Consider the following 26,926-nt stretch of genomic DNA (forward strand, 5'->3'; position numbering starts at 1 on the left):
AACACTTTACCCGTAACACCTTCTATAATTGAATCGCGCCCACCCAGTAAAGTCAAAAGTCAGAAGCGAGGAGGTTGGAAGATACATTTGACAGATTATCAATATTTTGAGATGCTACTGATTTAAACTGGCCAGTGATCGCAAAAGACGTTGAGCACGCCATTCCAACTCGTGATCTGGTGCGGACGCATGTCCGAGCGCCTTGAGCTAGGTGAGTCAATTAAAACTAATGTGGTCAGCATCTAATGTCGAACACTTACAGAGCTAAGGATTTTGGGGATTTATTTACCGCTACAATATATTTGGCTAGTCTTGCTCGCACAAATAATATCATATATTTCACATCGAGTCTGGCATGCAAATCCACTTGATTTTAAGTACATTTAGATTAGCGATGCTTTGTGACGCTATATTAAGAGGTGGTAAGTATATTCCAGCTGTGCTGAACTTATTGCTGACCTTCCGAACGTCGACAGAGCTTGTGCGAGGATATTATTTTTTTAATATTCTCTTTTGTTGCATCGAAAAATGTCAACTGCTTCCTAGGTCTGATTGTTTAGCTACCCCTCTTCTTTGATGGTACCATCACTCAGAGGATTGCTTTAAACGTGGTGATCAGTCTTTGATGTCTAATAAGCATAAAAACAGGATGACTATTGTTTCGGAACCTCTATACCTAATGTTTATCAGATAAGCGTGAAAAGAGTTAGGATTAAGAGACTTACCCATGTATCGGTAGCTTATAAAACGATGAGTTTTGAATTTGTTTCACGATACACAGTTCTGAGTCCGGAGAAATGCGTTATATTTTACACGTTCCTCACTTTAAAATTGAAAATTGAAATCTGGAGTTTGTATCCACCAGATAGGCATTATTCATATGCTCGTAACACCGTAATATTTCAAAAATGTCATCTGATGGTGGTTTTGATGGTTACTTTCTGTTGTCAGTAACTGGACAGATTGAAAAGGCTGACGTAAGATATTAAAGCCATTGACGTTTTGATGTTTTCTATAGTTCCCACTCCATGACTATATATGGTGCAAGTACTGCTTCGCAACTGGTCAAGACTGGACCAAATTAACCGTAAGATTCTAAAATGACCTTTACAACAGAAATATGGCAGGGCCTCGATGAAGGAATGACTCAAACCTCTATTAAAGGTGTCGGTTGCAACGATCAGAACAATTTTAACTTTCCGATTGATATTTCATGGAAATCCACAAACCCATTCGGTTGTACGTTAGTTAATATTCTTGAATTTTAAAGGGCCTCAAATCGTTCTTCATGCTTATGGCGTTGACGTCTTTGGCAAGGATGTTTTACGAGGTTATGGTGCCGTTCACGTCCCAATGAAGATCGGAAGGTACCTTATTATGATTAATCAGTATTTTCATTTTGTTTCAGTCTAGTACAAATGGACATTTCTTTTGAAAACCTCAAGTTAGACTCATCTGTTTTATCATTATTTCTCATATGACAATTCAGATATTTTGCGTCGTTGATGTTTAAACATAACCTTAAGTTTCACATTATTTGGGTAAGAGATTGAAAAACCTGTATCATCATAAGCAGTGAAAGCTTCTGCTAGGTCCAATATGTGAGTGCATTGGAAAAAGCAATTTTTATGGTTTAAGGAACTACTTGTTTCCTCAAAAAATCTGAAGAGTTCTTTGGTAATAAGAAAGATCCCTGAATTACTGAGTGCATTTATTAGTGGTATGAACTACCAATATTATATAGAATCTATCTTCTGATAATAGTTGTGTTGTTTATTATAGTGGTAAGTCAAAGTCGTTGAGATAAGCAGCACGTTATAAATGGTTAAACAGTTGTTCATGGACGCTTCCATGCTATTTTGTAAAACGATAATTTATAGATGGAAGTGACAAGTATTACAATGTTGCCAAATGAATTGTGCAGTTTGCTGTGTGCGAATACATTGTCTATGTAACGTACAGAAAAATAGTGAAAACATCGGGAATCTTCACATCTCTCTTTGAAAGAGTAAAAAGCCCTTTAGATAGTTGTAGTTCATACTTTTCAGATATATTTATGTATTATTGTTTCGTATTCGAAAGTAAGGTTTCGTACTTAGATTGCTTACTGTCGACCAACCAAGTATTCAAACACAGAAAGCCAAGACTACATGAGAAGGTTCATTGCTAAAAGCAGAGTTATTATAGTGACTACTGTTATAAATATATGGGTTGCAGGACTGACCCAGACATAGAGATGTAAGTAGTTATTATGGACAACACAACAATTCATTTATTTACAATAGCTTCCCCACATCTGCTAAGGAGGGCTGAGATAGTATAGGACTTGTCTAACCCTTCTCAAAGTATTATTGTGGTTAAAACCTTGGGCATATAAACCTTTGGATAAATTAATACCATTGGTGTCCAACACCCCATACCGGATGTGTTTCTATGATGATACTATATATATAATATTATCAATGTGTAGAAACATGTTTCATCAGCAACGATGATAATCGAACTATATGTGTTTGAACTGACCTGTAGTTAGAGGCTCATTATTTTTTTTAATTACCGCGCATTAAGTCACTAAATATGATTTAATTCGGTTTGATAACATTCAAGAAGTTGAATAAAGAGTGTCAAAATCACGATGAAATATTCAGAAATCGACGGGTCAAACATGAGATCAAACTTCCTAATCAAGTCTTGATAACAGGTTCTGTGTTTCAATTTTCAACTTAGAAATAGAGATTTATGTAACTCAACTATTTTTCATCAGTAGTTTGATTTTATTTACAGAGTTTTTCTGCTATAATATAGGAACCGCGCATGAACTATCTTTAAGTGTGAGTAAACGTTCAACATCTACCTTTAAAGTTCATAATACTCGAAAACTGTAAGCTAAAACTAAGTTAACTTGGCGTATAAGAAACTGTTCGTTCTCAATTTACTTGCATATTGGTAGTAAGATGTTTAAAGCAGTTCTTTCAACTAATTAGTGTTCATACTTTAAAATTTAATAAGACCGTTCATCGGGTGTCTTTTAATTATTTTACAGTTTCTTTCAAATATGGTTTCCTGTTATCTCCTCCATCTGATAAATGACTGTGAATGTTAGTTTTTAAATTAATTAAAATACTGACCACTGACTTAATAAGTATAGTCTTAAATGTTTACTCTTCTTAACGCGTTTATAACTGTCTTGGTAAATAAACTATTATCTGCTCTATTTCAGGCGATGTCATATCCGTTAATTATACTAGACTATTGCTAATTTAATTGAATAGACTCATTCATCTTATTCGTTTGTTCTTAAATATCTTCATTTTATCTGTTTTTATTAGTGATATAAAGTTAACTACCATCATCTACAATTATTCAGTTAACTAAGTAATCTGATTTCTTATAAAAGAACAGGATATTTTGAAAATTGAATAAAGCGAAGTTATATCCATGAATGCAAATCTTTCTTTTGATCGACAGCCGTTAAAAATTCTAGATTTTTGACTGCAAGTAAATATGACGAGGAACTAAATATTTTTTTGAAGTTTTCGATGTCTAGCTAAAGTTATAGCCAATTTCTTTTAAAGTGACAGTTACAGTTTACGTATGATATTTTCGTTTAATACAGTTATACTTGAACATGGTTATTTATTAACATAAAGGTAACAGTGAGATGAATCATGTGAATGTTTCTTACTATCCTGTTGTCATTTAGCCACAGAAAAAGAGTTTCCATGTTTGTGCCTCAATCTTCTTCACAACTAATGAAATTGAATGCATGGTTAACTGGAAAAAGACCAGAGTTTCTTAATCCAAAAGTAATAGCTTGTGGTGAGGGTCGTGGAGGTTAGTTATTGAAAACAGATTCTTATAGTTATTTGATTGCCCTCAAATCAAGTTAATTTTTACGATACAGTTTATCTTTGTTAACTTGTCTTCCGAAAAGATTATCATTCTTAGCACTGTTGATTAGAGATCTCAAACAAGTATGATATTCTTCATTCAGTTTTATGGTTAAGCACAAAAATCGTAACATAAAAACCCGGTATTTTGTGCCGCATCTGCAAAATAATGCTATTTAAAATGTCTGATGATAGATGATTCTAGTAAATATATTTCCCAAATGCAAATTAAATTTCGATGAATGGATTTTAGAACTCATCCTACTCTTAAACTTATTTAATCGAATTTTATGTTTTATATTTGTATACTATTGGGAAATCTAACAAATTAGGGTGTAAATCGGACTCAGAATGAATATAAGTAATTCAACAAAAGTATTAAAGACAAGATGTGAAACTTAATTGATCGAAAATGAATTTTGAGAATATCTGGTATTTCATTATAATTACAAACAGCTTATGGTTTTAAACTCCAGTCTTTAATAGATTAACACAAAATCTTCTGGCTAAATGTGGTACGCTGGGTAGGAATATGCGTTACACAAAATCCAATCTAAAGTTTTGCAATAGTAGCTTGTGGTAAGAATTATGGGAAAAAGTACTTTAGTTGGTGGGCAGCTTCATAACCTTTTATGCTAATAGCTAGAAGCTTCGTAAAATTTTTTAAAATGATTATTCTGAACATTTTATGCTGAAATCTTTCAAAGAATTGTCTATCAGTTGATTTAACTTGGCTAGCAGTTCAATGCAGGTATATTCATAATGGAAACAGTTGATCTTATACGTACTAAGCCAAAATATCGCGGAACAAAATTCGGGATGTCCATTTTATCTTTTTAGACATATTATAGGATATTGAATGAATTCAACTTAGGAATCATCAGTTCCGAACCTAATCTTTAATTATAGAGGGATGGCTCACGAATTTTGAAAACATACCCATATATCTTATGTAAAATCTTATTTACATTTCTATTTCCCCGTTTTTATATTTAAATAATCATTATTAACAACCAATAGATCGATTAGTTCTTGAATCTGTCAGTTTATGAGCTTTTAATTATTTTTTATTAATCTCATTCAACTTGAATATGTAATGTCAATCAACTTACAAGCTTAATTTCCTACACTTACTACCCCTTGTCAAGCATAGACTACCGACCAGGAGTCTCATATGTGTCATATCCACCTCCTGTCCTTGCCTTGTCCATCCGTGCCTTCACATCTCTATCAGATCTCCCTTGTTTGTCAACAATACTGACCAGGTGTGTAAAGTCCCTATCTCTTCCATAACTTGTTTGGTGCTCTCTGTATTGCATTTTAGGATCTTTCTTTTCCCCTTGTGAATGTTGGGGCCTACTGATGCAAAAGCTTCTGCTACACTGTCTGTCTTCATTTGTATTTGTTGGTATGTGTGGGATAAAAGGTCTGGGTCATATGTGGAGTTCAAATTATCTAACTGCATTCAAACTGTCCACTGTATACCGTACTGTTCCTCAGATGTAGAGGTCTTAATAATCCAGTCAACAGCTAGGGGAAAAACAAAAGGTAGGAGTAAGCAGCCTTGTTTGAAACCAGTCTTCATCTGGAATGCATCTGCAAGGTGCCCTCCATGCAGTAGTTGTCAGTGCAGTGCATCGTAAGACTTCTGCATGATGGAGAGAATCTTCCCAGACATACCGTAGTATCGAAGAAGATTCCACAGAGCTCTTTTATTAATCCTGTTTAATGCTTTCTCAAAGTCAGGGAAGTTGATGTATGGTGGTGAGTTTTATTCAATTGGTTGTTCAAAAATGATCTGTAGTGTTATGATTTGGATAGTACATGGCCAATATTTACGAAATCCAGCTTGTTGATTCCAAAGTTGAAAGTCTACCGAACCCATCATCAGGCTGAGGAACACTGTCGAAAATATTTCTTGTTACTGATAGTAGTGTGATACCTCTGTAGTTCTCACAGTTACTAACATATTTTTTTCTCCTTGGTATGTTGATGAAGTACTGTGCTTTCTAGTCTGCTGGTAATTATCCGTCTTCCTGAGTTTTTCTAAAGTGAATGTGGAACTTCACAGTTGTCTCCACATTCAAATTCAGTGCTTCAGCCCGTATGCTGTCTGGTTCTGCCATTTTTCCTTCAACTTTGCCTGGTGACTTTTCTGATTTTCTTGATTGTTGGTGCGCCAACATCTATTGGGAGGTTTATGTGTGCTGCATCGAAGATTGGTGGGTTAATCGTGACTTGTCTATTTAGGTGCTCTTCAAGATGTCCAAACTTTATCCTACTGCTGTTGATCCTCGCTAACTGGTTAGCCTTCTTTATACTTAACTGATCCCTGTCGTTCATTATATTCTCTTGTTAATTCCTTCATTACACTAGATAGTTTTCTCATAAAACCTCCTCCTTCAGCTTCCGTTGTTGTTCCTAGGCATTTAGGCTCTAATTCTCTTCATTCATTGGCTTGCTTCTGTTTTTTGATCTGTGTCCTGGCTTTCTCTGCTCTTATTCAGCTATTATTGACTTCTGCCTTCTTACTTTTCTTATCATGGATCCCACCAGGTTAATAATAGAGCTTCACTTTCATGCCGATTTTTGTTACGGTGCGGCATTTCCTGTTATTTTGAAATTATCGCTTCCTTAGTTCTTTACTAACCGTTTTACATAGCTGCTTATTCTAACAGATATTGGAAGACTTGAAACGTGTTAATTAGAGCTACTTTTAATTCATTAAATTTGTGTGCATCTCTTAGGTAGCCTGCGTCAAATTTCGTAGTTTCGCTTATTTTATTGACCAATTTATGTTTAGCTTGGCCATCACTAATTGGCGATGTGAAGCTATATTCATTTGTCTTCAATCGACCATATGGACTTTTTACTGATACAAGTGTGACTGATCCAGTTCTTTGTATTGTGATCTAGTAAAACTCATATACATTTATGTATGCATTTGCGTAGGATGATGGTACCACATATAACGATATTGTTGGGAGAAAATAAAGTTGTCAGTCTCTCAGCATTCCCATTTTTAGCTCACTGTTTTTTTACAGCGTAATCATTATATAGTTCATAATCTCAGTGTTTCACTTAAAAGCTGTCAGAGATGGCTGTTGCGCTTACATCTCAGACCAACGTAATAGGGCTTTTGACCCCTCCATAATCTTTCTTGAAATCAGCAATGACAAAAATCATACCTGATTAATGTTATACACTTTAAAGTTTTGTCGGTCTGGTCTCTTAGTGCTGTATTTAGAAAAAAAACGTTCAAAAGTTTGTCCGATACACTTGATACTAGATTAAAGCAGTTGCCTAATATCCTTTCAAATATCATTGAGGCGCCTTTTGGCAATTGAGTGATGGACATCAAGTTAAGGTGCTTTAACCATTCTATTGATCTTGTGGTGTGGTTTCGGCATCGTTAACAACAAAAGGTCAAAATGTCTGCATCGACGTTGTGGTGTATTTTATTATATAACTTCATAAAATTTCTTTAAGCTTTAAACCTCTGCTTTATTTTTACTATCTTTTTACTTTTCTTTCAGTAACTAAAGTGCAAACCCAAGGCTTCGTAGATATCATATTCAATATCGCTGTAAAAAATCTACAGAATTTAGGTTATGCTAATGACAAGAAAAGGGAGACTTTAACAGAAGATTTATTGATGCTAATAAATAAAGATCCGATATAGAAATTATGGAAATGTTTTATTATTATTGTTATTATTATTACATAAGTTTCTCCCTTTTGTTAAGTGAACCTGATAAGATACTTGATAAATAATAAATTATTTAGTTTGTTGTTGTAATCTCTCTTGTTACTTTGATTTTTCATAGTTTTAGCTTACTTTAAACTATTGGTAAGTTTTATCCAAATAATGACTATTGATGAGTCGAAATGTCTTAATTCTAACACATCGGTAGGCCCATAGTTTAGCATTATTGGGAAGTTTTAGATAAGGTTTCATAATTTAAAATAAATAAATAGACAGAATTCTTCATGCAAACATTCAGACTACAAAACACATTGATAATAGTAGTGATAGTGACAGCTTTATTCAATACTATAGATTTTAGTGAGTAAAAGAATTATCAGCATCTATTGTACAATATTACACTAGATACCACTTCAACATACATTCAAACTGTAATTATCTTAAGACATACTTAAAAGTGTTTTTAACATTCAGTATTTCCTGCGTATATTCAATTACGGAAGAATTCTGTCAGTTCACCTGCTACAACTAACTTTGTATCCATCATACATAAAGTGCTTGAATCTCAGTACATTTGTCTTTCATCTTATCAAAAAATAGGTAGAAAAAAAACTTAACAAGAACTGTAATGTTTCTGTTTGCACTTTTTTCTGTATTTAAAATCGCGATAATTTGTGACTGTTTTATGATAGCGTGTGAGTGCATACAGAGTTGGAATTGATTATTTTTCAGCTCAAACAAATTTTAAAGAAGCAATTTGATTTCTGAAACGACTCTCGGTTTTCTTCCTTACACAAATGGGATGCTAATTTACCCTAGACGAACATCTGCACTAGATACCCTCTCAATGTCTATTCTACAGGACTTCAACACAACTCAGATCAAGAACACGTGACTGGTTTGACCAGAACGTACGTATATTTCCACTCCAACAACTGATAGAAATCACAACAATAATAATAGGGGTATGAAAATATATAACCCATCTAACACCTGTCAGACTAACTACCAGTCCGACTAGGCAAACAACTGATCATTACTTTTTTCGCCCACATATCAATTGCATTATTTGCACAATTGAAATATAGGTGGCCCGAGCGTTTGAGTAGACTAAAATGGATAGTAGCTATCAGTGGAATCCAAGACGCACGTTTCATCCTACTTACGACTCGTCAGCTGGATGTACCTGCATCTCAGAGTTGATGTTCATTCCGAGACTTGAACCCAGTACCGTTCGCTCCACACACCATCGCGTTATCCACTTAGCTACTTAGTCCTGACAGCCACCTACTTGTGCAGTGGGGTGAAGTTCAAACTCACTTGGTGTTGTTTGCTTGTATCTTCCCATTGATGTTTAGGACTGCAAATGATCAGTCTGCTGTTGGCATATGTGCACCCTGTGCGGATTGCCTCGCTTCAAATGCGAACGGTACTGCGTTTGAGTCCCGGAGTGGACATCAACTCTGGGATCCAGGTGCATCCAGCTGACGAGTCCCAAATACGGCGAAAATCGCGTCCCGGATTCCACTGCTAGCCACTATCCATCTTTGCTTATAAAGCTTGTGAATTCAGGCAATATCAAGGCAGTCCGCACAGTATGTACATATGCCAACAACAGACTGGTCAATTGCAGTCCTAAACAACAATGGGAAGATACAAGCAAACAACAAGTGGGTTTGAGTAGACTGCCCGAGGTATCATGAAAAACTGTCATTATTTGTTACTAGAGATGTTCCCACAAATAAGATTTTAGACCATAGCTGAAAAACTCCGTGGTAAGGGTAATAAATATTTTAAAGGTGTCAAACCTTTTATATCCAACCATTTGATCCTGCAGTTGATTTTGAAATAAAGACAGAAGTAGTAAATTGAATACTATCAACCGCAACGTATAAACCTTCTTACTTAGTACTTAGATTGATTCTACAGGGATAGGCTCAGTTTAGGTAAAAACTAATAGTTAGTAGTCAAGAATTTGTGATTTCGTTAAAACTGTCTTTGGGCATCCATTATAAATTGCTTGATAGCTAAGAATGCCGACCCCAGTCCATAAAATCCAAACAGAATTATAATATTCTTAGTTTACGGTATATATCCACAAGGATTATATGTTAATCAATGTCAATCAGAAATTCTTTGAAACATCCACAACCAACTAACTTACTCCATATTACATACTACATTATTATAGACCCAGAGGTTACTATTTAAAGTTGCATTTTTAGTTATTTGTTTAGTCATTTTCAACCCGAAAACTGTAACTCAACAACCACTAACATTTTAAACTACTAAAGGTATGCAAATTGTGATTTTTGGTAACAAATGTTCAAGGTAAATGAGAACCATTTAAAATAAACTAAATAATTGTACTGACTCATTCCCCTGTTCCAAGTTGGAGTAAAATCCTAGTCTAAATTTGATTTACAACGCCTAATTACTGATCAGAAACTAAATCACTACATTACTATATGTAACCATATATAAGCTGCCAGTTTCCATGTAAGTACGTAATCCTGTGTCGGAGTGTCGGATGTTAAGAATATAATAATAACGAGGGTTCCTTGAGTAGATTACATCGAACAGTACCCAAATAATAAAAGACAACGAGAGAAATAAAATGACTGGCGAATAAACTATCTTTCATATCTTTGGGTGGAAAAATAGTTGACTATGAGAGTGTAATAGTTCAGACAATCTGTACCAGGGACGTATTTTTTCGAAGATTCTATGAATCACAAGTTTAACACTATCACTTCGGTGAAATCCTACTTCTTTTTATTCTACTGAACATTGATTGAAAACATGTAAATGTAAGACACTACAAAATGTATTGTTGGTATATATGTGACAAGGTTAGTGTTGAATCACACCTCTTTAACAATAAATCCAGTATTATAACCGGAATGTCCTAAAATGTTTATTAGTACTCTTGAGGATCTAAGTGCGGGATACAATCTTTTTTCTCATTTTGTAAGCAACTATATTTTTGATAAAAAGAACTAACAGTTATATTGTTATTTCAGTGACTAAATATTGGGTGAAAAATTCTCTAATCAACTAGTATAGTTAACACATGTTCCTAAGGAAAAATTCTTGATATTTTCCTGTTTACAGATTTTAGTGATTGTGAACTGGGATTCTAGGATTTGACTTGAACACTGTCGGACTACGTTTTGTGTGACGATAGAAATAGGATATGCAACTTTGTTTCAAAAATTTCAACTGTTTTGGCTATTCTTTGGCTTTTTAAAACTATTACTGTTCAGATATTTAAATATGCTTCATATGTGAATGAGTGGGATGTTTTCTATTTTTTGCTTACCTGTATGCATTATGTTTTTATGAATATCTGTTTACTACTTATGAGTAGGTCTTTAATACATCTTGATATTAGTTTAGGTAAAAAATGTCTTCGTGATAGATGATATTGGTATATTTGTCTAATAAACTCCTATCAGGTGTTTAAAATAAGCAATGTAATGATTATGAATTTTGTGATTTGGCTGTGTGCTATTCTCATGAGAAATTAACTATGACATATTGTTAAGCAGTTTAATTTGATATACCAATTCACATCCAATTAATAAATAAGTAGAATGATTAGTATGGGACTTCAAAACAAACATTTGTAATCATGGTAAAATGTTGAGTGAGTCATGGCCCTTTGTTTTATTAAGGAATAAAGAATCTATTCTATTTTTTAAGAAAACCTCAGTCATATTTTCTTCATATAATTGCCAAGACAGATATTTCAATGAGTGTAATAATTTGTTTCAACATAGATAGTTAAGACTGGTATCTTTCACTATTTCACATCTAGGAAAATATTTATAATAGTCAGCATTCAGACGACTAACTTCTTCCCACATCACTGATGGTGAGTAGCTAACAAGCCTTTTTTTGATTAATCTGACTGAACACTGTTCAATGTAAATGGATCTACTAAATACATTTGTTTTAACCAACATAATGGAGATTAATTTCATGTCACATAGGTTTTATTGCCGATCAGCGGTGACAATAGGCACTCTGAAAACGACTTCAGGACAAAAGTAATAAGCAATTTTAATACATTGTTCATCTTACGTATACTTTATCGTCGCATTGCAGAAATATTTTAAAAATAATCAGGAGTCTAATTTAAATGGGACTTATGGCTATTAGTTACAGTTGTACTATGAATGACAAGAGAGCAAAAATTATCAGCTGGGTGATTACTGAGGTTATTGTTCATCCTTTCGCCCAGGTTATTTCTCCAGGAAGACCCTTTAGGATAAGAATAAAAGTTCATTGAAGGAATAGTCTGTTGATTTTAAGGAGTATTCAATATTATACAACATAATATTCTTGGTGCAGGCATATTCAACGCGCCTGCCAAAAATCATGTGGTTCATTAGCCCAACAACAATCAATTAATAGGCATCTAAAAGCTGTTACGTACTATGGTATGAAATCTTTGGTTTTAATATACACTGAAAATTATTGTCATTTCACTGATTGTAACAAAGTGGTAATCTAAATTACTGAGAAATTCAGAACATTAGAAGTCATCTTCAAACTATGGTACTCAGATAAAAATGAAACAATCAACAGCTTCCGAATTCCCAAATTTTGACTTAGTCACTGGATTTTGAAGGTACCAAAAGTCCTACTTTGACTGTATTAGTTATTTGAAGACTAATTTGACTAACAACATAGAACCAACATTTACTTTCATCCAAAATAAGTATGTTTATGGTAATTACAATAGCTCCTAATTTCCAACCTCATATATCCGTTCGCCCAGTAAGAGTTTGAACTATTGAGTATTAGACAATAATTTTTAATCAGATATAAGGTTAATTTCAAAATATTTATTGTTCAGCTAAGTGAGTTCCTGATGGGAAAGTGGAATTTTTCCATTTTTTCACAATGTCTTCATTACCTTGTACCTTAACCGTTTCGATTGTTTTGTAGTTCTATAGGTTATGTACTTTCTTTTATATCCTAGTGAAGATTAAAGTACGGGTAACGTCTGGGATCTATTGATGGACTAATATTCTATAAATATTCTTATCGTATAACTATTCAGTAATTAGATTGTGTGCATCTATATTCATCTTATTATAAGCTTCATTTCGACCTATAGATTATTATCATACTATCTACCGTTCCTAAATTATATTCAGTTTATTGGTTACTATCTTTCACGTTCGCAGCCACATTTCGGGCTTGATCTTTTACAAATGTTATATCCTATTTTATGGTGTGATGTGGTCTGTTTGGTTGATATATAAACCCAGTCTGTCTGAAATAAATAATTCTCATGGTTGAGTCTATTATTAGTGTTCTGGACTCAACTGCACGGGCTAAGCGAACAGAAAACCAATAAGGACACTTGGCTGCTCATACCGGTCGGACGTCATTGGTTGGGAACAGTGCTTAGATTGGATAAGTCGCATTTCGATTGTAAAATAAATCACGTGATAAAAAGTGGGCTTAAATTCACAACACTTTCAGTTTGAAAACTTGATTGTATGGGTTTGTGTCAGTTCACTTGTTGTTCATTCCATTCTCCTAAATATTACTTACTTACTTACGCCTGTTACTCCCAATGGAGCATAGGCCGCTGAACAGCATTCCCCAACGCCCTCTGTCCTGGGCCTTCCCTTCTAGTTCTATCCAACTTTTGTTCATTCCTCTCATGTCTGTCTCCATTTCTCGGCATAATGTGCTCTTTGGTCTTCCTCTCTTCCTTTGACTTTCAGGATTCCAGGTGAGAGCTTACCTTGTGACACGGTTGGGTGATTTCCTTAATGTGTGTCCTATTTACTTTCTAGCGCTTCTTCTTGATTTCTTCTTCCTCTAGGATCTGGTTTGTTCTCTCCCACAGTAGGTTGTTGCTGACAGTGTCTGACCAACAGATCCGAAGCATTTTGCGTAAACAGCTGTTGATAAACACTTGTATCTTCTGGATGATGGCTTTCGTAGTTCTCCAGGTAAAGTAGAACTGTCTTGACATTTGTATTGAAAATTCTGATCTTGATGTTGGTTGACAATTGTTTTGAGTTCCAGATGTTCTTCAGTTGTAAATATGCTGCTCTTGATTTGTCGACCCACGCCTTCACATCTGCATCAGATCCACCGTGTTCATCGATGATGCACCCCAGATATGTAATGGGTTTTTCATCCTCTAAAGCTTTTCCGTCAAGTGTGATTCGATTGGTGCATGCTGTACTGTATCGGAGAATCTTGCTTTTCCCTTTGTTTATATTGAGACCTACTGCTGCTGAGGCTACTGCTACACTGGTCGTCTTCTCCTGAATTTGTTGTTGCGTGTGCGATACGAGAGCCAGGTCATCTGCGAAGTCTAAATCGTCCAGCTGTATCCTATCTGTACACTGTATTCCGTGCTTCCTTCCAGATGTTGACGTCTTCATAATCCAGTCAATCACCAGGAGAAAGAGAAAGGGTGAGAGTAAGCTACCTTGCCTGACACCGGTCTTTACCTCGAACGAGTCTGTCAACTGTCCTCCATGCACGACTATGTAGTTTAATCCATCATAGGAATTCCTTATGATATTGACTATCTTCTCAGGCACACCGTAATGTCAAAGAAGCCTCCATAGTGTTTTCCTCTCCACGCTATCAAATGCTTTCTCGTAGTCAATTAAGTTGATGTAGAGTGATGAATTCCATTCAATTGATTGTTTCACTATGATCCGTAGAGTGGCGATTTGGTCTGTACACGATCGATGCTTACTGAATCCATCCTGTTGATCTCGAAGTTTGGCGTCTACGGAGTCCTTAATTCTGTTTAACAATACCCTGTTGAAAACTTTTCCTGGTATCGAGAGAAGAGTGATGTCGCTGTAGTTATCACACTTGGTGAGATCGCCTTTGATATCTTGATCAGGTGTTCTTCTTTCCAATCTGTTGGTACTTGTTCTTCATCCCAAATCTTGCTGAAGAGAATGTGAAGTATCTTTGCAGTTACCGCTATGTCTGCTTTCAGTGCCTCTGCTGGAATGTTGTCTGGTCGCTCTGATTTGCTGCTCTTGATTTGTCTGATGGCCATGCTTATCTTTTCAATTGTTGGTGGGCCAACATCTATTGGGAGTTCCGTGGGTGCTGCTTCGATGTTGGGTGGGTTCAGTGGAGCTGGCCGATTCAAAAGTTCTTTGAAGTATTCTACCCACCTGTTTCGCTGTTCAATGTTGGTGATTACTTTGTCTTCCTTGCTTTACACTGGTCGTTCTGGTTTACGGTAATTTCCAGCGAGATTCTTTGTTGTATCATACAGTTGTTTCATGTTTCCTTCTCTTGCAGCCTTGTCCACCCTCATAGCTAGATCTTTCATGTATTTACGTTTGTCGGTTCTGATGCTCCTCTTCACTTGCTTGTTGGCCTCTGTGTATTCGGCTTGTGCCTTGGCTTTTTCTGCTCTTGTTCGGCTGATATTGATTGCTGCCTTCTTGTTCCTCCTTTCTTCAATTTTATCCAGTGTGCCAACAGTGATCCATTCCTTGTGATGATGCTTCTTTTGGCCCAGAACCTCCTGACATGTTGAAACGATTGCCTCCTTGATACCTTTCCAGTTGCTCTCCATGGTAGTCCCCTCTCCATTGAGTAGATCATGAAAGGCCTCGAACCTGTTGCTGAGGACTATCTTGAATTCATTGAGCCTGTCATTATCTCTAAGAAAGGCCGTATTAAACGTTTGTGGTGTTGTCCGCCTCGTTGTCCAGTGCTTCTTGAGTTTTAATTTCATCTTGCCGACCGGCAAGTGGAGATCTGATGCTATCTCAGCTCCTCTTCTGGTTCTCTCACCCTTCATCGTCCTTCTGAACTGTTTATTGATGCAGATATGATCGATTTGGGTCGGCGTAGTGTGATAAGGTGAAATGCATGTGGCTTTGTGTATGCGTTTATGTGGGAATATAGTGCCGCCTACGACCAGTTTATTGAAGGCACATAGGTTTTCAAATCTCTCACCATTTTCGTTCCTTTCCCTTAAACCACGTCGTTTCATGATGTCTTCATATCCGGTGTTATCCATTCCAACCTTGGTATTTAAATCTCCGATCAGAATGGCCAGGTCCTTTGTTGGGCACTTCTCGACGATTGACTGCAGCCTATCGTAGAATTGGTCTTTAACGTCTTCATTGTAGTCTTTGGTAGGTGCATATCATTAGATGACGTTCATTGTATTGCCTTCTTTCTTTGTTTTGAAGGAGACTTAGATGATCCTTAGTCGATGAGATTCCCATCCCATAAGTGCTTTTTGTGGTTGTTTGGGCAGCATCAATGCAATTCCTTGTGTATGTGGGGCATTTTCTTCTTCATGACCGGAGTATAACAGAAGCTCCCCTGAAGATAGTTGTTGTTGTCCAACCTGCTTTCAATGTGTTGCACTGATCCCAAGCACCTCCAGGTTGTATTTCCTCATTTCTGCAGCAATTTGGAAGACTCTTCCGGTCTCCCACATTGTACGATCATTCCATGTACCTAGATAAATTGTTGCCCTGACAAGTAGAGCATTCATTGGTTGAAAATGAAATTAGCAGCTGATGAATTTTAAACTAATGGAAGCTTAAACATTGAATTAGCGAGGAGAACGTATTAACTTACCATTAGTTTAGGTCTAAATGTGCGGAACAACTGAGGATACTTATTATTATCAAAGCTTTGTTAACTTGATTAATGGTCCATGAATGTTAAGTTTGGTGTTCTAAACGATCGATCAGTATTCCCTTAGACAAATTACCTAAAAAACTGACTTAAGCGTCCAAAATTACCTTCGATAAGAAATCTGATTTATTCGTAACCAGCAGCCTTTCCCGTCTATACGTTCTCATGTGTTTATCAGGCGTTAAGTAATACAATCACAAAGTATCTTTATACCACCGTGATGTTGTGCTTCGGAGAACTAACTTAACAAAAGTGTTAAAATATTTTGAAGTTTTTTTCGGGTTGTTGCGTTATCTGAGCTAGATGATTTAACTAAGGAACTTTCATCATCGTTTTGGGCAACATTTTCAGAACATACTTCATATAAAGCTATCTAGTTTAGAGAACTCAACACGCTCTAAAGCAACCACCTGAGCTACGAGTGCTCTCAATCATTTCAAAATATCTTAAGTTTATTGGAAGCACCAAGAGAAATTGTTACATATAAGTTACAAGTTTGCTGAAAGCTACACAGCAACGGAGATTTTCTGTATCTAATAAACCCATAATATACAAGTGTAGATCTTTTAAATTAAACTCCTTAGTTAGTTACACTACATATCAAATATTTGAGTCGTCAGTCACGTACGTAAAATGGAATTGTGTGACAGAAACAGTTTGATGATGTAACGCTTGTAACGGAAATATCAGACCTCACAAAATAATTGTTTAGTTCCACCTTTGCTTATTTTAATTTATGTTAATACAAACTTCTGTTTCCTTCACATCAAATCTTATCTGTTTGTCTTTTACCAGTGAATTAGTCCACTATTCTTAGACTGACATTATTTGATGTATGTAACTTAGTCCTCCACATAGTTCACTGACTAGTGATGACCACATTATCATGACTAATTTCCCTACTGAGTAAAACTGTAAAGCTCAGTTCCCTCTCTTATATTCACTAGAATAATGAGTTTGCAAGGGATATCGTTTTGATTTCATCTTCATTTTCCTATACCTAATTAGTGCTTAAGTGTTTTATGATCAATAATTCAACATTATGTCACAGGCCCCCAAATGCCCTGGTACGGCCGAGAGTGGGGAGAGTCTGCTCTCCCTCTCGAAATGCTCTCATATGGCCACGCGAATATATAGCCTCTGCCAGGGAAGTCCTACTCACTGCCTTCTCGTGGCGGGGGTGTTGTTCACAAAAGTGAGAGGACGAAAAGCGAATGTCCGGCGCCTTAACCGGCTTGGTGGATGTGGAGGATCCACCTAGGGGAGTTGGAAAACCCTGATTCCAAACCAATGGTGCACATGGGCTCCAATATCCTGATGGAACGAATGGCGTATGAACCAACTGTTGGTCACCGGCTACCATGGGAATGCATCTCCTTACGATGCTCCACTGCCTTGTGGACTAGACCTTTAGGTCAAAGGCTCCGGGTGTGGTCCCCTAAGAAAACCACCTGCTTCAGTCTGGGCACCTGGGCAGTATCACAGCCCTCACACAAATCGAATGAGATTTGTGAGGCGCATATTTATCTGGTGCTTCCTTGTACCAATATTTATGTGTTTAAATAAATAAATAAATAATGTCACAGAGGTTAGATTTATTTGATTTTTTCAAAGTATAAAGTTGTCCATGGATGGAAATTTATTTCACTCAGTTGTTCGTTTTACTTTATCTATTTAGTACTACGTATAACGAGTTGTAATAACAACTTTTAATAGTGTTCAGCCAGGACTGAGAGATATCGTATAAAATATATCAAGATAAATAGAATACTTCACGAGCTTATAAAATATACATATTCTCAATTATAAAATCCCGAATGCCTATTTAAATCACTCCACAACACTTTCTTAATTCTGTTTGATAAATCATTTATACACATAATGAGACGAAAGCTTTCAAACTAATCGATCCTTGAGTTCCACACACAAATTGCTGATCGAATGTTCCAGAGCAGCAAATGAATTAAAAGCTGAGGAAAAGAAAAAAATAGCTGGATAATGAATTTCTAAATCATTTATTTGAATAATAAGTACATAATCTAAGTTATAATATACAGAATAATCAGATTAATACTCTGAATTCATCTATGAACAAAATTGTATTGAGGAAAGCTTGTTACTAAAGTTAGGAATGTTTATTTCAAATATAAGTACCCTTATTACAATTTCACAATATACTTCATAAAGATGGATTCTTGAAATAAAAAACTGTCAGTGCTTTAATATTGTGAATGTTTACGGAACAAGTAGAAATGGAAAAATATATTTTGAGAAACATTACTTCAAAGGTCTTTTACTAGTTGACCTTAAATTTATCATCAATGTCAGCAGAAGGCAGAGAGACTCAAGTAGTAGGCATACGAAAGGGGGATAAATGACAATGAGATAGAGTGTCTAAAACAAATAATAATCCTATTCCGAAAAGCGATTGCTCATAGTTTTGTGTTGTTTCAGTAAATGACTTCATTAGACATGGATTCAGTATATTAAATGCTTAAGTTGAACCTTCACTCATGATATATCCTTAAACTAATCAAAAGGAATTCCGAAATGCGTTTTCATTTTGCACAATAAATCGTGACGAATTACGATATAAAGTTGTTTCGATGAGAAAGTTGATATTACTCTTTCATAAATTATTAGAAATGACAATAATAAACAAAATACATGAATTACTGTTTGTGCTGTTGATCTTGGTATTCAGTAGTGGATCGTTTGGAACATTATGGATCAGATATTCTTCATTCTTGGTCGATTCTCTTTAAATAAACCTATTGGCGGGATTCATAAATAAATGGGTCACAGAACCATATGGTTAAAAAGTTTGCTAAATCAGCAGTTGCATTTCTGAAATTCCTTTCTCTTTCATAAAAGTGATGATAAAAATGATCCGACTAGTCAGCAAATTTCTCTTAAAGAGTTCTATTTGTTTCTCAGATTCGGTTCTACCACAGTTTCCAAACAACTCATTCACTTGCTTTGATTTCTAATCAGCTGGTATCAAGTGGCTTTTACAACGTACACAGTGGCGTTCAAATATTTATGAAGTTGTGATTTACGTCATTTATTGGTGCTATAATCTTAGTGAAAAAAGTAATCTATGGAAAGACATGTGGTAATACAGCAAACAACTCATGTATCAGACGCTATACTGCTTTGTTAATTAGCTACTTGAAAGAGGCATTTTTTCGACAAGTATATCAATGCATAATGGGTATATATTTATTCATAATTTTGATTCTTGAACTACTACTACTACACTGAATTGGCAAAATAAAACGTTAGTCGTATTTGTTAATCAGTAGACAAAATTATTTAAAACATTCACTGTATGTTTGTCTATAACTGATTAACCACATAAAGCATTTAGAACATTCTCTTCGTAAACCTACATGTGGATCTGGCAAGAAATAGTTTGATTAAAAATATAAAAAATTCCTATCTACTTTCATTCAAGGTAGAGTTTTCCGATCTCATAAATGGTTTAAACCTATTGGCCTATTAGAAAAATTAAACAGAGATTTTGACTACTTATGATTTATGTACAACAGGAATGATCAATTCTTGGTTTGCTTCTTATAAACCATTCCGATTTCACAGGTTCTTAGTAAACCGTTTACGATCAAGTTCGTCAACTGAAAATAACAATTATATTATGAAACAAGTAATTCATGCTTTAAAATTTATTCTTATATAATTTCAGCTGACCACTTTCAAACTTTGATTGTAACCTAAAACTGTAAACAAATGATCGCGATTTGTGTAATCAAACTATTGTAAGAAAATTAGACATTTATCTAGCGTGAACATCAGTCTAAGATATCCACGTAAATTAAAAACACTGTTTTAGTTACATAATAAATAATTGTTGAGATTTGATGTGATCACGTATCCATAGTATCAATACAGTAACCCTTGTTTATTGAATATAAAATGGCATGAACCCATCTTTTTCTTTGTTAAACAGTTGCCCAATTAGGTGACTAGAGTCTAGAAAAATCATTGAAAATCTTCACTTTTTCAAAGTTACAATCTAATCCAAACATGATATTTTGTTGGGTAAGTAAACATTTATGTTGGTTTTCATTGTGTTAACTGTTATGTTACTTGGTTTATTTAGTATTGCGAAGTTTTGTTTCATGCCTATGTTTATATCTGAATCTAAACTATATTAAAATTGTTATTCCCAATGCTGCTTTTTAAAATCAGTTGTTAACAAAGAAAAGTAGACCAAAGTTGGGGAGAAGTACTGGTGGTACAAATTCTTTACCAAAACCTAACTCCATGCTTCACCATCTAAATATATAAGATATCATCAAGAGACATTCCTTCAAACAACAAGTGTTTTCATTCTATTATGTGGTTAGAAGACAGATAACTCCCAACAAATGACAATGGCCCCCAAGACGCTTAGTGAATGATGTCTAAGGGAAACAGTCTATTTTCTTTTATATTAGATCTCTAGTCATTATCAGCTAAAAGATGAACTAATTTACTGAAATGATAGCTTTCGAGAAGAGCTTTCAATAATACACTGGCTGTTGACAGTGATAAATCATCACGAGTGAAAATAATCTTCCGTTGAGCAATTTTGTAAGTATATTCTATATCCTTGATTACTTCATTTTTTATAAAATAAAATTCAACTATTTCTATTATGTTATTGTAAAATGAATAAAATGCAAACTTTTATCCCTAGCTGTCGGCTGATTTAACACTACCGTATTTGTTTACTCGACCGTAGCTGCTACCTTGACATCGTGGTCGGGCATGCCTATCGTGATAACCCAACCGAGCTTTATTGGCTGGAACATATGTTCCGGTAGATTCTACCATATCAGGCAGGTTGATTGGAGAACCGTAAGGCTAAAGGCAGCAACTCAGGGTCTGAGGGCGAGGTCCTACTGTTGACTGTAGAGAGGTGTGACAGCAGTAAGGTGTTTCCCTCGGACAACCAGCATCTGCAGCGATGCTGCCTTCTCACAAGGAAGGAAGGGGTTAGAAAAGGTTGACCCTAAAAATGTCACGCCTCACCTTGGGCAGCCAGGAAGTGATAAGAGCCCTCATACCCGTAACAGCAGAAAAGACCAAGTTGGTCACATTCAAATCCTTCCTACACCTCTTGACTGACTGTATTTGTTTACCATAATTAAGTCACGAATGTACATACTAGATTTTTCAGTCATTATCTTGTTCTTTGGTTATTTGTTTTAATTGTCGTTGTTCTGTTCACATCTACTGCTAAAATAAATCTATTTGGTTTTTGATACCAGTTTAATGAGATGCCAGATATGTAAGAACTCCTTGAGATATTTTAAACTGCTTTAGGATCACTGAACTTCCTAAGTCAAATAAGTGGAGATTTGGTTAAATTAGTAAATTCATCTAATGGAATTTAACTACTAAAATTGTTAATATTGTCTAAGATTATGTTCATATAATCAAAATTCTCATATAAGATTACCAACTTTACGTTCTCAGTTCACAATGGAAAAGATCAAAACAGTATTAAAAGCTCTGAATCACTGGAGGTCAACCAGAACATCTTGAATTGCACATATTACACATTATTTTAACATACAATTATAAATAAGAAAAGACTAACGTTGAAAAGCTTACACCTTAGTTTATAAAACAATGAATCAATGGAATCCTCAAAATTTCTGCAGCGTATTATATGAAATTTTAAATATTTGATTATTTCCTCTGGTTTATTATTTTTTAGAGATAACAGTATGAGAATTCAAAAAGCTAAATTAACCTATTTTCGGGTGTCCAACTTTTCAGACTATTATATTGCACTTTTAAATAATGTTTTACTCTCGTTAGTTGTATTATCGTCTTCAAAAAAACATCACACAGAAGACATTTTTTGTTGAATTATTAGTATTTACTTACATTTCTCAACTGTCTTCAAATTTTGTGATGTGGATAGTTGAAAATGTGGTGCAAGTAGTATTATGTTGACTTAATTGCTTCATTTTATCACTAACTACATTTTCATCGACTGAAAATATTCCGTCAAATATTTTTTTTATGTCGCAGATAGTCGGTCTTTTCGGCATAGAAGTTGGTAACTAAAACTAACGAAATATGTTTGTGACTATGTACTAGCAATCAACTTTTAACTCACTAAGTACCATTTTGATCAATCAGAGCAATATCCATCTCAAAGTAATTACCTTATTGATAGTTCGAGATAGGTAAAATGGAAATAATTTAGTTGTATTTTAGTGACCCGTTGATTTAGCTCCGATTTGAATGAACGATTGAATAATCCATGAATGTAAATCCTTAGTTGAATTCCGTATACTACACCTAGGCGATAGAGCATGAAAAATTCATAATGAACATATCAAATACAACTGTTTAGAATTTACCAAGATTGGCATATTCGGTGTGTCATCATCACTTGACAAACTTAGTCCAGTTGTTCGTATTATTTGGTGTGTTGATAAATAACAATATTATTATAACATGATGGGTTTACCCATTTATCTCATGCTGTGGAGAACCGTGTTTGACGTTTATGTCATTTGGTAAAGTGTAGTGTATTATAGTCTTTAAAGCACTATACTAGATATTTTATACGAATATTCGTCAAGGTTAGAACGAATAGTTTGACAATAATTGGGCGCCGAGTATAGAGAATTCGTTATATGTTAAAAAATTATAATTGAAATAGTCTCAGCGATTGAAATCTAAATAATTCCAACGTTTCGTCCAGCTAACTTGTCTGGACTTCTTCAGGGAAATAATCAAAATCAAAATCATCAAAGAAATATATAGTGTTTTTTAACAATCATATCAAAATCTCTCAACGATGTGAATTAAAGGAGACTGGATAAATTGTGTGTGTGTGTGTATGTGTGTATGTATGTGTAAGATGAGTTATTAATGAATGATATTCAGTGTTGATATGTTTTTATGTGAAGTAAAAATAAGAATAAAAGTGCAAAAATGAAGGTTGAAAAGTTTTTTCGGAATCATCGAAATTGCAAACATAATGAGAATCATCAAGTACATAATTGTAATGCTAAACATAACTCATATTGATTTCAGTCATAATAACGATTCATGTGAAGTAAACAGGTTGAATAAAAGAAAAGGTCAAATTACTTGTTGATGAATATTTGCCAAATGGTAGCTAGCTGAATACCATCCTTTCTGTTTAGGCTGTTCTTATTCGCCCATATATACAGCGCTTCTGCTGTCAATCTTTCTTTGTGAGTGTTGAAACCTTTCTGAAGTATTTCGGCCCCTTCAAAATTAATCATGTGTCCCATTTCCAACGCATGTAACGCTATTGCAGACTTATTCTCAAGTTTCTTTAAGTCAACCGAGGTTTTGGGAACGTTTTTTAAACACTGTTTGTGTTCCTTCAACCTTACCTTCAATTGTCTGGATGTTTCTTCAATATAAGCCGCATTACAATCATGACAATTGATCTCATAGACAATATTTTGATGTTCTTCCTTTGGTAACCTATCCTTAACCTTCACCAATGACCATCTTATAGTGTCACATGTTCTAAAATACACTCTTGTATCATGCTTGTTTAAGATCCGTTTCACTACGGTATGGTATGACTACAGTGGACTTCCAATCTTTCTGTACACATTGTAGTTTAGCTTTTCTTTCCTTTCTAACAATCTTCTTTAAAAACTCTTTTGGGTAGTTGTTATCCCTAAGTGTAGATAAAATCCTATTCAATTCATATTGTTGGTCTTTCTTATCTGTAACAAGCTTAAGACTTCTGTTAATCAATTTTTTAACAACCGTGACTTTCGTACATAAAGCATGAGCCGAATCAAAATCTAAGTATCTCTCTGAATGTGTTGATTTTCTGAAAACATTTATTTTCAACTTCCTATTATTAAGTCTTCACTCAACCATACAGTCGAGAAATGCCAGTTTGTGGTCAACAGACTCTATTTCCTTCGTTAGATAAATTTGTTCCGAAATGTTGTTCACATTTGCAAACAATTCTTCCAAATAGTCCTGTTTAATGATAACAAAAATGTCATCTACATACCGTAGCCAGACCTTTGGTGGACAAACACTTCTTGCGATTGCACTAGTTTCGAGTGAATGCATGAATAAATTCGCAACAATCGGAGAAACTGGTGAACCCATAGCTATACCTTCTTTTTGTCTATATAGATCTCCTCGAAATATGAATAAGGTGGACCTTAAACATAGTTCCAAACATTTGATAAACTCAGATGGATCTAACGGGCAACGTAAATTTAAATCCAAATCAGATTCTAAACAAGCATAAATAATATCCAACGCTCTGTTGATAGGTACGTTAGTAAATAAGGAAGAAACATCAAAACTTGCCATTACTTCATCCTCTTCTATGTCGATAACTTTGGTTGACTTAAGGAAACTTGAGAATAAGTCTGCAATAGCGTTACATGCGTTGGAAATGGGACACATGATTAATTTTGAAGGGGCCGAAATACTTCAGAAAGGTTTCAACACTCACAAAGAAAGATTGACAGCAGAAGCGCTGTATATATGGGCGAATAAGAACAGCCTAAACAGAAAGGATGGTATTCAGCTAGCTACCATTTGGCAAATATTCATCAACAAGTAATTTGACCTTTTCTTTTATTCAACCTGTTTACTTCACATGAATCGTTATTATGACTGAAATCAATATGAGTTATGTTTAGCATTACAATTATGTACTTGATGATTCTCATTATGTTTGCAATTTCGATGATTCCGAAAAAACTTTTCAACCTTCATTTTTGCACTTTTATTCTTATTTTTACTTCACATAAAAACATATCAACACTGAATATCATTCATTAATAACTCATCTTACACATACATACACACATACACACACACACACAATTTATCCAGTCTCCTTTAATTCACATCGTTGAGAGATTTTGATATGATTGTTAAAAAACACTATATATTTCTTTGATGATTTTGATTTTGATTATTTCCCTGAAGAAGTCCAGACAAGTTAGCTGGACGAAACGTTGGAATTATTTAGATTTCAATCGCTGAGACTATTTCAATTATAATTTTTTTTTCACATATAGATAGAAGATTTATATTAAAAGATTTGATCCCTAGTATATGGAAGGATTTTGGATTTTGTTAGGGAATTTCAAACTAAATTATGTCATTAACAAATCTGATTCACCATGTTCATTAACATTGTTAGCTTGGGAGACTATATTCCTTATAATTCAATTCTTAAACGTATACTTATGCAGAAACCACAAATTATGAATTGGATTTAAATTTTACCTTCAAATATCATCTCCTGGTGCTTTTGTAATATTTCGCAGAGAGATAGTCCGTGTAGATTAATGCTATTAAAGTGATGTTAAAAGGTTAATTTTACTGCCTGATTTACAGACTCGCATCACAAATCCGAGTTTCAAAATGTAATTTCGAATAAACCAATAAACCAGAACTGATATTCTCCACAACTGACAAATATTGTGCATTTTGTAAATGATAGATATCATTTATAAAAACCTGGTTAAGAAGCATTTCATGATAATTCACAGTATCAGTATGAGCTTACTGCCAACATTAAAGTCCAGATGATTAAGCTTACCAGATGAAAGCAATTAAGTATTATACCATAAATTGTAGCAATTCATTGGAAACAGAAAACGATGAGGCTGTCGGAGAACGTTCTAATTGGGATTTTCAAAAAATTGAATTCTTGAATCTTTTGAAAACTGCCAGGAAAGCACACTACCTATATTTCAGTTGTTAAAAATAGTGAATAATTATTTATTCATACCTAGCCATTTTAAATTTAACTAGGGAAAATACAGCAAATTTCTGTTGTGACAGTCTAGGAAAGCTGATGAAGCCTAGCATAAAAGACAATTTAAACTAGAAAAAGTGAGTTAAATGTACACTTAATATTTGGTAAACTTCTATTTAAAGTCATTTTTATTTGATTTCTACGTAAACTGCAAATCTATCATAACATATTGGCTCGGAAAGATGCTTTTACAGATGACGTTAACTGACTTGGAAATATTCTATGATTGTATTCAACTATTACTTTTCTCAACATGATAGTGAATGGAGACCAGGCACTGGTATTGAATCTAATCTATAAACTATACAATACCTACCGTTGATTTTAGGCTTAAGCTGGTAGACTAAATCTTTAGTAAATACAGATATTTTAGTTTACATATATGAAAGAAGAAGACTCATTGGTGCTGGAATACGTCTTGTGCCTAAGTTAAAATTTAGTTTATGACCAATTTGGTAGTTAATTTCGGAAGCTGATATAACAGTTTGATGCACAGTTCTACGTCTATATTCTTGATTCTCATTTTCCTATCAAAGTTTTGCTTCTTTTAAGAAAAACAAAGGCAATAACTAGAAAGACTTTTATCAGTAAAGCAAACAAAAAATGAATAAAGAAAAGTAGTCAACATATTTAATCACTATTAAATGCATATTAAAATTAGCAGCGCTTTCTCCATAGCTTAAAGGTTGGTTATTGTTTATTAATAGACTATTTCGATTTAGGTTCCAATTAGATTATTCTCAGTTATATAACACAAAATATCACTGAATAACTTTTCAATCGTTGATTAATTAAAACTAATAAAAATATAATTAATAGTAAACACTAAACAATTAACGTCAAATCAAT

At 34.5% G+C, this 26,926-nt stretch overlaps 2 protein-coding genes across 2 annotated transcripts; one reads left to right on the plus strand and one right to left on the minus strand.

Moving 5' to 3' along the window:
• Positions 1–908: 908 nt before the first annotated feature.
• On the plus strand, positions 909–7,572 carry Smp_011740 (putative eppb9; the record flags this gene model as incomplete). Its single annotated transcript, XM_018789036.1, has 6 exons — positions 909–977; positions 1,019–1,087; positions 1,128–1,239; positions 1,271–1,367; positions 3,704–3,834; positions 7,427–7,572. The coding sequence occupies 6 exons, from the start codon at positions 909–911 to the stop codon at positions 7,570–7,572; spliced, it is 624 nt and encodes a 207-aa protein (XP_018654519.1).
• Positions 7,573–20,727: 13,155 nt separating this feature from the next.
• Positions 20,728–22,331, minus strand: Smp_131170 (hypothetical protein; the record flags this gene model as incomplete). The annotated part of the gene is made up of 2 exons (XM_018789037.1): positions 20,728–20,877; positions 22,260–22,331. 2 exons carry the CDS (start codon positions 22,329–22,331, stop codon positions 20,728–20,730), a joined length of 222 nt encoding a protein of 73 aa, XP_018654520.1.
• Positions 22,332–26,926: the final 4,595 nt, after the last annotated feature.

Source organism: Schistosoma mansoni, chromosome W (assembly GCF_000237925.1).
Source record: "Schistosoma mansoni strain Puerto Rico chromosome W, complete genome".
Taxonomy (NCBI): Eukaryota; Metazoa; Platyhelminthes; class Trematoda; order Strigeidida; family Schistosomatidae; genus Schistosoma; species Schistosoma mansoni.